This window comes from Rhea pennata, chromosome 1, assembly GCF_028389875.1.
Source record: "Rhea pennata isolate bPtePen1 chromosome 1, bPtePen1.pri, whole genome shotgun sequence".
Classification (NCBI taxonomy): Eukaryota; Metazoa; Chordata; class Aves; order Rheiformes; family Rheidae; genus Rhea; species Rhea pennata.
Genome location: NC_084663.1, coordinates 156,121,256 through 156,134,071, shown reverse-complemented (window position 1 = coordinate 156,134,071; position 12,816 = coordinate 156,121,256). Strand labels below are relative to the sequence as shown.

General features: G+C 38.6%; 1 protein-coding gene across 1 annotated transcript; it reads right to left on the bottom strand.

Moving 5' to 3' along the window:
• Positions 1 to 665: 665 nt before the first annotated feature.
• Positions 666 to 11,935, bottom strand: ARGLU1 (arginine and glutamate rich 1). The gene is made up of 4 exons (XM_062566788.1): positions 11,351 to 11,935; positions 6,532 to 6,757; positions 4,103 to 4,186; positions 666 to 2,692 (listed from the first exon to the last, which is right to left on the bottom strand). The coding sequence occupies exons 1-4, from the start codon at positions 11,704 to 11,706 to the stop codon at positions 2,528 to 2,530; spliced, it is 831 nt and encodes a 276-aa protein (XP_062422772.1). The 5' UTR covers positions 11,707 to 11,935; the 3' UTR covers positions 666 to 2,527.
• Between the last annotated feature and the right edge of the window lie 881 nt (positions 11,936 to 12,816).

Here is a 12,816-nt window from a genome sequence, read left to right as displayed (position 1 = left end):
GAAATTTCAGCAAGTTCTCCACATAAGTTAATATACACAAATACTGTTTAATCATTACCTAAATGACATTCCGCATTCTAACATGCTCAATACTTGCCCAATGCAACGTATTATGGGAAGATAAAACATCTCATATTCTCATAATCAGATGTCAATTCTTCCCCTACCTCCAATTCTGTCTACTCTAGAAATCAACTGTATGTCTGAAATTTTACAGTAATTTTTTAAAATAAAAGAAAATCCCACAATTCAAATGTGAAGTCCACTCCATTCAAAATCTATAAAACTCTACCTGACAAAGACGGTAAAGATATGGTGGTTTCGCCAAACAAATTTTTGCCCTAACAAAAAATATATAGCCTTTTTTTTGAGTGGAGACAAGTAAACACAAGTAGGAAAGTGTGAGATATTGAAAGGGGTTATCTAATTCTGAGTCGACATTTTGTCCACACAATAACTCTAAAAGCATTATTAGAAGGAAGTAAGATTTTTCCCCCCCTCTAACTGTAACCTCAAGTCGTTTAAGAAACTTAAACGTAGAAAACAAATGCTATTATTTAACAGCAAATTAGAGATGAAGAGCAAAATGCCTAATAACACAGCTGCATTTAGGAGAACTTAGCTTCTTGACTTTAGAAAAGGAGAGTAAACAAAAATGCATAGGACTGTTTCAGTATTGACTTTTAATAGCTTGTTTCTCATAAGGGAACAGGGGATGTTTTCTGTTTTAGAAATACAGGTATCGGTTGAGCTTTAAATACAGCCTGCTCCTGCCAACAGGTCATGTACATGATTTGGCTTCAGCTTGTTTTTATGCATTAAGCAACCTTTTTTTTTGTAATACAATATATAAAGACAAATTTAAGTACAGTAATAGTGTAGGTATTTTGCTGTCTTCACATTTATCTTGACATACTGGACAAAGCAATACACATCAACCTGCCCGCAATCCCAAATTTCATACAAAGCATGTTGAATACTGTTTTCAGTGATACATTCAACTCGCTCCCACATTTAATTTGCCAAATCTACAGAAACACATCTGTTGGGAGTATCAGAAATTATTTCCAACTTTGTCCAGCAAACATTCAAATACTCAAAGCAACTACTGATATCTTTCATTTTATGTTTACCACAGATGTTGCACACCAACAGGAAAAAGACAGTTTTAAAACTGGACAAGCTATAGTAATCCAGGTTTTGATAGAAGAGTTACATACAAAAGGGGGATTTTTTTATATATAGTTTTTAATCTGTAGTTTAATTTTTCAAAATAAAACCTGTATATATAAATGGATAACATTCAAGATTTCATATATGAATAACAGTTGCTTTCTGGCTAAAACAATACATTTAAATAGAATCTCATTTTCTGCTTTTGAGTTCAAGTGTGCTAGCTGGTCCAGTCCTTTGGGGAAGAACTTCAAATTTTTAATCCTTTTGGATCTATCTATTCATTATATGGTAAAGATCTTAACCTATACAACATACCATATTATGAGGTAAACTGAAGGGGAATAGATATTGAAGTACTGGCCTGGGAGCAGTAAGCCAAACAGCTGTTCAAACATGATACTATAGCTGAAATAAGTCTTTGTCAGAATAAAACCCGACATTCATGAAAAAAGCAACAGCCATCAAAAACATTCACAACTGCAGGGACTTCTAACTGTGTGTAATTTTGCATTATAAGTAGGAGCAGCCACAATAGATTAAAGCAAACTTAAAAAAATACCACTATAGTCTTGAATTTAATAATGTGCATTGTCATTCTTATAGCTGTTTATAGAAGTGTACTAAAAAAATTTACTTAAACATATGAATTTAAGACTTTCACTTTATTCAGCAAATTTGTTTATTTACACAATGGGGAACGCTGGTTGAATGCTGTCAATGTAATAAAAACAAATCTAACAGAGACAATACTGAACTCTCTCTATGTATTCATAGCAGAAATGACAAACTATTTCCTTACCTGTATCAGGAACATCAAGCGCAACAATGGGACAGTATCATAGGACATTGATTTAACAATAAACCACAGAGGTCCAGTAATACCATGGCAATTTACCAATGTATGTACTGACTTTTTTAAAAAAAATTAATCAAAAGTCAGTAATACCCAGTATAAAGTTCTGTCAATTATCAGAGTCAAACTCTGATGTGTAGGTAAGTAAAACCTTATCAGATCATCCACAATTCATAAAGTGACCTGATCTGTTTCAGACCACTCATACAGAAACAAAATGGATGAGAATAGATTACTCTCTAAAAGGCAACAATGATCTGATAAGGATTTAGCTTAATGGAAGTTAAAAAAAAAAAATAAAAATAAGAATTGCAGAGCACAGCCCCTATTAGAACAAGCTAACTTTCCAGACTTTCAAAAAAAGACAAAAAAAAAAAAAAAAAAAGAGAGAGAGAGAGAGAGAGAGAGAGAAAAAAAAACACTTCAACATGAAGCTACCATACAAAGTTTTTTTTTTTTTCCTGTTTCTTTTTTGTTTTAAGAGTTCAGAGTTGCAATTTAATCCTGGCTCTTTAGTGAGAAGGACAGTTTTGGCCTAGACTTTCCTTTGCCCAGGATTATTTTTTGCTCTTCCTTTTGCTGACGTTGTCTCTCTTGTTCTAGTTTCATCCTCTCCTCATGAATCTTTCTTTGTTCTTCAACAATTTTCAATTGTTCTTCAGCCTATGTATGAAAACAATACAATTTATGCCAATGTATTTTGCAGTCATAAAATTTACAATTCTGTATCAATTCCCAAAGAGGTCCAATTCTGTGTATTTATGCAAGCAGTTCTATCCCAGTTAGACATCACAGTCTGTTTCAATGGAACTGTTTATACAAAGTAAAAGTTATATGAATTGAGTTTAATAAAAATGTTAAAACTTCAATTTACAGACATTTACACTAACAGATGCATATCAAAATGCAGAATGCTTACATATAAGGTTTTTCAAGATTGCTTTGTAAATAACACATTGAAATATTTTGATTTAGGAAGTCAATGCATAAACATGACAGCCGTCAAGAGATATTTTTCTATTTAAGATGAAAGTACAATAAAACGTAGCAATGCTCCCTCAAACATAACTCACTCTCCAATACCCAAGTCCAAAGGACCCTCCTAATTCAAGTCAGTTGTCATTTGATTTCTAGCAAGTCCATCCTTACACTGATACTGTATTACTGTATGCAGTGAGTTCAGCAAAACAATTCATGTAAAAGTCTACTTATGGACCTGCTTGCAAGTAGTAAAATCGCAAGCATTTCCTATACAGAAGCTCTTCTGGTAGTCTTCTGAAGTTGCTGATTTTGTTCATTAAATTGGTTAGCATTTCAATTTTTCTATTTATCCTGTCTCCTCCATTCAAGGTAGGAAAAGAATAAAGCAGCAACATCACTGCAGGGTGAGAACTAAAGCAGATGCAGTTCAAGCAGATGCAATTCAAGCAGGCAGTTTTAAAAAAGATCATGTATACCTGAGAAAGTTGTAATTACTTGAGTGACTGAAATGGTCCAAACAGAATTTTAAAAGCAGCTTAGTTTGGCTTATCATAAATTGATTAAAATCAGCTAAATTATTCTAAATATACTCACGAGGTAGGCATTTGCTTAAATTGGTTTGAAGACTAACGTATGTTAGCCTTGCATAATTTGGAAGTCTTCAGCTTATGGGCTCAAAGTCCCTTTCAGCACTTCTATAACATTATACTAGTCTCAATCCAGTTTGTACATGTCCTACTCAACAAGACAGAATTACTTAGTCATTCATGTTCTAGAAATTGAACACGTATTTGCAAGCATACTTCAAGTTTCCCAGCGAAATACAGTTAATATGTATTTTTAAATTCTAAAGGTAGCAATCTTTTTCTAAATTACTTGTGCCAGAACTAGTCTTTCACTAGTTTCAGACAACTATTACTGCTAAGGATCTGGTCTGTCTTACTCTCAAGAAGAAAAGAATGTTTATGGACATAACTAGCTATAGACAGGTTAAAATCTAGTAAGGAGTGTCATGCGTATTTCAACTGTATTGCAAATCAGGCAGAGGGACCTGTATTCTCCTAGAAAACTATTAATTACATGTTCACATACCAGTTTAGCTTGTGCTTCTGCAATTTTTCGATTATTCTCTTCTAGTATTCGCTCTAGTTCCTCACGCTTTGCACGCTCTTCTTCCTAAAGGGGAGGACAGGGCAAGATGTTAGTAAAGTAAACATTCATTTCCGCATGTTCACTAATCTTTCTCAGAATTCTTTTGTGAACTGACTTAAAGTGGCAGCTTTAGAGCCACCTATTTTGTCTCACAAATAGAAATTGTGCAGCCACTAAATCTGGTCTCTAGAACTAAATTTAATCATCCCGCCCAGTCCAAACAGCAACCAACTAAACCCTCCCTAATCACAGAATCCTGATAATTTATTACTACAATTTTAATATCACACAAATCAACAAGGACAACTACAAAAACTGGATAGTATTTACCAAATTAAAAAGTAATATATAAAATATAAATAAAGTGAATAGTTTGTCTCACCAATTAAGTATACCTACGTATTCTTTACCTATACTCCTTTAATCAGCATTAAAAGTTGAATATTTACTGTCTTGTCCAGTGTCCTGCAGAGTGTGCTCCTCGGCTGCCATACGCGCCAGCTTCCTCTTTAAAATGATTTGTACTGTTAGCTTGGCAATACCTGCATCAGCAGCTCAACCATTTATAACGAAACAACATACAAGGAAGGCTGAGCTGAGGAATGCAGATGTTTATGATAAGAAGGAACAAAAATATGTAAATCATTCCTAAGGCAAACAATTAATAAGAAAAATACATTTACTGTTAGTGAAAAATACAAATGGTAATCCATACTTCATGGAGCTATGGGCTTCTTTCATGGGGAGAATGGACTTAACATTCAATATTTTGACAATTTTAAGACAGCTTGAACTGTCATTTGCAGTCTGAACTTGGAATTCAGGAGTCCAGGAAAGGCAAGATCAGGAAATAAAGCCTTGTAATTGTTGTTTTCTTGGTGAATTTTATGGAACTCTGTATGCAACCCATAAATATGAAGACTGCGTGAAAGTTTTTGAGGTGTTTCAGTTCACATGATATATATATCCAAATTATTTTAATATTTGGAAGATTTAAAGTTAGCCAGAGGTTTGTGTCTGTATAAGAAAAAAAAAGTTAATATGAACAAAGCAAGCATGTGAAGAGAAAACTTCTTACTATGACTAGTAACCAGCTACCGGCTAGCACACTTCACTCCAGGTATGGAAGTTTATTCTGCATTGTAAAGAATTGATGGGACTTTTCCCCACTGAATTGGATACAGTCAAAACATCTTAAAAAATGTGATCTGATCAAATGAAAACCTCCCTATATGAAGCATTTGCTGAATGTATGTATCTAAATTCAACATCAGTTTCTTTAAAATTAAGGTTTGGATTTGCAAAACAAGAGGAATTTAACATTCTTAGTATCTGCTATAACTCAGTGTTCTTTCCCCCCCTTTAATTATTTTTTATTTTAAATATACTACATAACAGACAAGTCATGTTTAGTATGAAGCAGAAAGCTTCATTACTAATGACTTTCCTTTGGTAAGCCAATCAAAATATTAATTTAACCTAAACTGTGGAGGAGGTGCAGACTGAAAAAGGTGTTCGATAGTTGTGACTACTCAGCGCAAATTTCTTTTAAAGTTTTTCTTGAAATTTATGGATCCTGGAATGATTGGTGCAGGCAGGCATCAAAGCCTTTAGTAGCAAATTACTGTCTCACAGAAAGACATTTTCAGCTTCTGCTCCGGCTGCTGATTAAAAAAAAAACAAAAACAAAAAACAACAACCAAAAAACCCAAGTCACATGTTCAGCTTGACTTCAGACAAGGGCAACCTGCTCTTTTATAACTTCTAGGGAAAAAAAAGGAGTTGTTAGTAGTTATTAAAAATGGATATAATGATCTGGACATAGATCCTTGGTGAAGACGTGGATGGGCTTATGCTCGAAGTCCCAGAATTAGTCCAATGTATGCTCAAGGAGAATGTTTATTTTAAATGGAGAATAAGAGACCTATTTGTTAAAGACAGGTACTGCAGCTCAGTGCTGGACCCTGCTCTTTGCCTGACTGAAGGCAGAAGCCTCTTACAGTCTAGGTAAGCAAAATGAAACAAATGAAGGATACATAATTATAGATTTTTAATACCCTTCCCCAAAAAAGAAAGGACCGTTGATAAATCCTGCAGCCATGGCAAAAGTTTCAAACAATTCTGAAATATGTAGGTCAGTTCCATTAAAAATCAAGTATCCTTGTTCAGGTTTTAGAAGAGTAACTGTTTAAGTTTCAGTGAGCTCCTCAGAATAGGCTAGAAATTAAGTTTCGCAGCAATGCAAGTTTATATGAGAAGGGAATTAGATTTGCTGTATTCCATCTCTTTCTGAACCGAACAGGAGGCACAAACCGACACTGAAAGTTTTGCCATGGACTGTCTCTACTTTCCAAACGACCGAGCGTTACCTCTCTGGCTTTTTGAGCTGCAAGTTCAGCTTGTCGCTGTCGCTCGAGTTCTTCGAGCAACTGTTTTTCCATGATGCGCTTAGCCTCCTCCACCCTGCGGAGAACCTCTCGCTCAATCTCATCCTTCCGTTTCTCCAATTCTTCTTCCACGCGTTTAGCCACAAGCTCTTCTACTCTTCGAGCAGTTTCTTCCTCTATGAGTTTCTCTTCAATTTCTTGTTGGCGACTAGAAAAGGCAAACACAAAGATTATTTTTTTTCAATCAGTAAAAAATGATTACATCAAAATAAACACTTGCAAATACATAGTAGCAATCACGCTACAGGATCAACATTTTAGAGCCTTCCACACACGGATCCTGTATTTAAAGAGTGGTTGCCTGAATACTCTTGCTTTAAACAGAAGGCAAAACAATGTTTCTTCTACAGGGAAGCTATTAACACCACACGATATTTAGTATCTCGGTCTCTTAAAACATCAAACTTAACAAAACAATGTATCATACTAGTTCTTGATATGGGAAAGGTAATTTTAGAGTAAAAAAAAAAAAAAAACAGGAAGAGAAAAGAAAATTTTCAGTACCCTTCTTGCTTCCAGAATTTAAACATGCTCAATTTTATGTTACATGTATCATTAAAATCCTGTCTTTAAAACCTCCATCTCTAAGGCACCAAACTACTAACTAAAATAAATGGTAGAAACAATGAAATTTGTAATATTTCTAATAAGAATTCCATTTTTTTTCTGTAATCTAGTTGTCCAATAATTTACCTGTTCAATTTTGGATATTCAGCTCTCCTTAACCTCTTTATTGTGGCACTCTGTGTCCACCATGTTATCCAAAGCAAAACATACCAATTCGAAGCACTAAATAAATCCTTGGAACATATACTGTTTTGCCTTTTTAAAAACTCAGAAGTTTTTTTTTCAAATGTCTTCCTTGTTTTTGTTTACAGGCAACACTATCACTTAGCCTGATCACTGTTTAAACTTTCAGTAAAAAGGATATATAAAAGGTCAGTGCCCATGTTTATTATCAAGCAAAGAAACTTTTTCAAATAGGAACTCTTCCTGGTTTCATAACACTAGCGTGATATGGCAATTAGACATTTGCACATTTTTTTTAATACAATGTAAATACTGCGTAGCTATGCTTTTATAAAGTATTATTTACTTCTGATTATCACAGACTTTTGGGGGAGAGGGTTGTTCTGTTTTAACCTTGAAACTAAACTTTCATTTTAAGTATTCTGTGAAGTACGGAACGATCTTATAAACATATCTTCTAGCCTGTCAGCACCAGAAACGAACAATTTACAGTAACACTGATCTGATGTAATTTCCTGTCATGTTCATACTGTTTGCCTTTTATCATCTAATTTAGGCTGACAGACATAAAAATAACTTTAAAAAAAGCTACAGCATTTTACTAAATTTTAGATTTCCCTATGTGCAATTTGTAAACATATGTTTTTGGGAGACATTAAAGTACAGATTAGAGATCTATAGCACACGTGAAATACCAAGGTGAAAGGCTTCCAAAATCTCCTGACTCACGTATCTTTTTTACAAAACTGTTCTGAAGCAAATGGATAGTCCATTTAATTTAGTAAATGGATTTTAGACACTCAGGCCCAGTAGAGGGAATTCATTCGTTCATTCCTCAGAAAACGGCAAACTCTTCCAGTGACAAGAGGCCAGCATTATCTTTTCCTAAAGCAACACAAGATATCTTGATGTGATTTCTCCCCCCACCCCAAGAGAAAAAAAAAAATCTATGCTATCCAGAAAAATGTATCACCCTCATTTTCTTATTTCGTCTTCACCAAGCCACTACTACTTGTGGCCCTTTTCGGAGAGAAGACGGAAGAGGGGGTCAAGAGTTTAATTTTTTTTTAAATACTCTTTGCACCTTTTAGCTCTATATACCCAAATATCCTTTTATTTTTAAAATGGTTTCTTCACTCTTAGAGCTATTCAGTAGTATGTACTCTCATAGTCCTTTAGTGATATAGTTTGGCATACATCAGAGGCTGTTCTACAGAAATTCATTTTTCAAGAAAGCCTGTATTTCAGCATTTTATTCAACTACATTAGTTGTACTTTTAACATTAGGGGAATCTAGAATAAAAGTTAAATTGATTAAAAATAGCATATAGTTTTAAAATGCCACTCATATGAAGCAAGTTTTCAAGTATCTTCAGCTGTTGATGAAGTACTCAAATTAAGCACTATGTATGCACAAGTTTCATTCTTCTTGCCTCCACAAATTCTATTTAAATTCAATTAAACTAAGCAAATATATATTTCTACATTCACAGGTAACAACACAATTATAAATAACTTTTGAGTATGTGTTTCTTGAACACTGGAAAAAGAAAGTGAAATGGTATCAAGCAAATATTTATTCTCAAAATTCATTTTAAAACCACCTAATGACCATAGATAAAAGACAATATACTTCCAATAAGTTTGATATTTATATCTGTGTTTATAACTTTGTTTTCTTGAGAAACTCAAAGATTTATTCTGCAGTTGATAGCAACTACTCATTTTCTATCACAGATACTTATAGTATTTTATATATGGATGTAAATTTATGCTGACCTATTGAGCAATGACTCCACAGAAACAGGTAAGTTATTAACATCAAAATATGTTTAGTATGCTCTTTTACTTCTTAAAGACTAATTTTATGAAATCTGCACAGAAGACTGCATACAGTTCAGCAAGTTTCTGATTTAAAAAAAAAGTTGGTATGCTTGCAAGGTCCTCACAGGAAATTAGCATCCCAGCAAAAAGTAGAATTTGTACTAAGATGAAAGACAGATGAAGAAATTCCCTTTCATTGTATAAACTAGTTCATTCAGTCAGCAAGGAAGTTACTTTTGCTCATTAACATTAGTATATATTAACACAGTTTATAAATTACTTATAGTTTTCTGCTGTATTAAGATTTATTGCCTGTTCTTTTTGAAATTTGAGGTGTATTTTAAAAACTTCGCAGTTCTAAGCCTGATATTTTCACATACTGCTCCCTCCTCAAGTTTACCAAACTATTGCCAATACCAATCAAATGTCATATTTTGCCCATACAAACTTCACGTTGTATTTTACAATTTCAAAACTGTATAGCTTTACATAGAAAACTTACTGCATAGAACAGACTTGCAATATATGTTGCTGTGTCAAATATTACTTAATGAACTACAGCCCACACCAGTTGCAGTTGGAGAACACCACAGCATCAGTGGTCAAACGTTTTAAACATATTACTTAAAGATTGTGAACATTTCATTTGCCACAGGCACTTGAACACATCTCCTGCTTCAGGTTTTAAGCCCTGGATGTAGACCAACCATATACTTCTTAACCAAGACTAAGAAGTTATACAACTGAAGTATTACATATTAACACATATCTATTTTGTGATTTGTGTGATATTTTCTTTATTCCATAAAGTGAATTTAAAGGTGGAAGATTTAAAGAAAATTTAGGAGCATTTGAAGAAATATATATAACTAAAGAGACTCTAAAAGAATATTAGGATAACGATTCAAAAACACAATAAGCAGCTCAAGTATATTCCAATTCTTCTGTCATTTCATGATGCATGTAAGAATTTTTAGAAATTTAGATACTGGAGAAAACTATAAACCATAAAATCAGGACCAATAACTCAAAAAGCTTTTTCACATGTGTTTGTGCTACTTTGCAAATTTTTGAGGACATCACTGACAAATTCTGAAGTTAAGGAAGGGGATTCTCAACAGTCAAACAGAACGGAAAGCAGCAACTTCCGGTGATCAGACCCTCTGAACTACAAATAATATGAATTATTGCACTAAAACAGTATAGGTGGAATAAAACTCAAAGCAAATTTCTCTACTGGAGAATTAACTGAATTAGCTAGATTTACACACGCAAACAAGGAAATGCTACTTCTGGATTCGCTATTTTATCTCTAAATTTACTGCTCCAATGAACGAGAATAACATTCCAGAACAAGAATCACTCACAACTGTTACAACTGTTCTGTTATCTGTACTATAGAAAGGTTCTCTTTCATAATGTAACAAAGTTACTAGACAACTGAACCCCTATTCCATGTTTATTAGAATTTATCTCTCTCCGTAGACTTTGTGAAGAACTACACTCCCCACAGCAGAAACCAGTCAAGGAAAAGATTTCTAAGCAAAGCAAACCCCCAGATCTCACCGTCCCACTTGGTGAGGGAAAAAAAAGAGAGAGGGGAAAAAAAAAAAGGAAGAAAAAGAAATCGCAGGTTAACATGATCGCTGTTCTTCACTCCTTAAAACCGACAACACGGGCAACTCTACAAGCTCGACACAATATAAGCTCTACGGGAAGAAAAAAAAAAAAAAAAAAAAAGAAAAGAAAAGAAAAGGGGGAGGGGCAGAAAGTGTGGCAGTGCTGCACAAAGCCTCCGGAGACCGGAGGCCTCAGCCACAGAAAGAAGTTTAAGAGCAGCGCAGAGGAGCAGTGAGAGATAGGAAGAGAGCACAGCCAGGTGACAGCGAGGCAACGTGCTACTAGGCTCTCGTGTCGGGCAGAGGGCTTTTAATGGACTTGAGGGAGCGTGCCTTTAGGAAAAGAAAGGATGGCGGGAAGACGGGCAGAAGTTAGGCCTCAGGTAGCGCCTAAAGCCCTTTTCCCAAAATCGCAAAGGGCTCTGTTTCGGAGGGAGAAGGCATAGAGACGAAGGCAGCAGGGCAGTGCTCTGCTCCTTCCACCCGAACGCCACAGGCCTTCCCTCCTGCCCTCCCCTAGCAACCCGGTGCCCAGGCCGGGGACTCACATTTTCCGCTGCCGCTCGAACTCGGCTTTCTTCTCCTCCTCCTCCCGCTTCTGCTTCTCGTCCAGGCTGCTGCGCTTGCTCACCGTGCGCCCGAAGATGTCGATGCGGTCAGGCGGGGAGGAGGCGCGCTCGCGCTCGCGCTCCCGCTCGCGGCGGGAGGAGGGGGCCGTGTTGGAGCGGGACCGGGACCGGGACTCTCGGCGCCGGTTCCGTTTGCTCTCCCGCGACTTGGAGCGCTTCCGCGCCCGCTCCTTCTCCCGGGAGCGGGACCGCGAGCGGCTCCGGTTCTTCTTGTTGTGCTTGGAGCTCTTGGTGTGCTTAGAGCGGGACGAGCTCCGGCTGCGGGACCGACCCATCCCGGCAGAGTAGAGGCCTCGCCGGCGACCAGCCCCCCTCCCGCCCCCTTCACTAGCGGCACCCAAGAAAGGAGCGAAGAGGCTCCGCGCACATCAGCACCGCCCCGCCGGGCCCCTCTCCTCCTCGCTGTCCACCGCGCTGACCAGCGAAGAGAAGGAGCAGGCCCCGAAAGCTGCAGCAAGTCCGGACGCAGACAAGATGGCGGCCCTAACAGAGCGGTGACTCTCCTCTTCCGCCCCACAATGCACCGCGCGGTGCTCGGGCCGTTGGCGCCCGCCACGCCCCCAGCGTCTCGCCGGAGGGGCCCGAAGGCGCTCGGGCAAGTTCGGCGCCAAATGGCAGGCGGCGCTCGGGGAGGAAGCGGCGTCAGGCAGCGCCCGCCTCCGCGCATGCGCGCGCCGCCGTGGGGAGGCGGTGGCGGGAGGTTGCGCAGGGTCATCGCGGTGCCGGGGGGGGGGGGAGATGGCTGCTCCGCGGCAGGCCGGTGGCCGAGGCGCTGCCCCGCTCCCGGGCGCCGCCCCGGGGGGGGGTGCTCACTGCGTCCCCGCAGGGAGGCCGCTGGCCCGGGCGCGAAATGGCGCTAGGCGCTGCGGCGTGGTGAGGGGAGGAGAGCAGAGCGTGCGTTCCGCGCAGCCGGCGGCCCAGGGCCCAGCCAGCCCGGGCGGCTGTCGTGGGGAGCGGCGCCCGCCCGGTGCTTCGGCGGAGGTGTGCCCGGGCCCCGCGCCTTGGCTGCGCTGGGGCTGGCCGCCTCAGGCGTGGCGCCCCTGCGGGAGCCCTCGCTGGGCTCCGCTTGTGTGAGCGGCCTGGCCTGCGGAGCCCAATCTGCGTCAGCCACCACAGCGTCCTGGGGCGAGGTGCTCCGCAGCTGAAGAGTTGCTGTTATTATCAAGTTTTTTTCAAATAATGATAAAAAAATCAACATTTCAAAAAGTCTTTTTCAACAGCTTTAGGTTAGGCAGAGAGCATGAGCCGATGATTCAGTTAGCGATCTGTGAGGGTTTTTTTTAATCCCAGTTCTGCTATGTAGCTGTTAGTCTTGTCTGCTGTTGCAGAGCTTTCAACTGATGTTATCCTTGATTTCACATGAACGGCTGAGAGCTGTAGGCTAG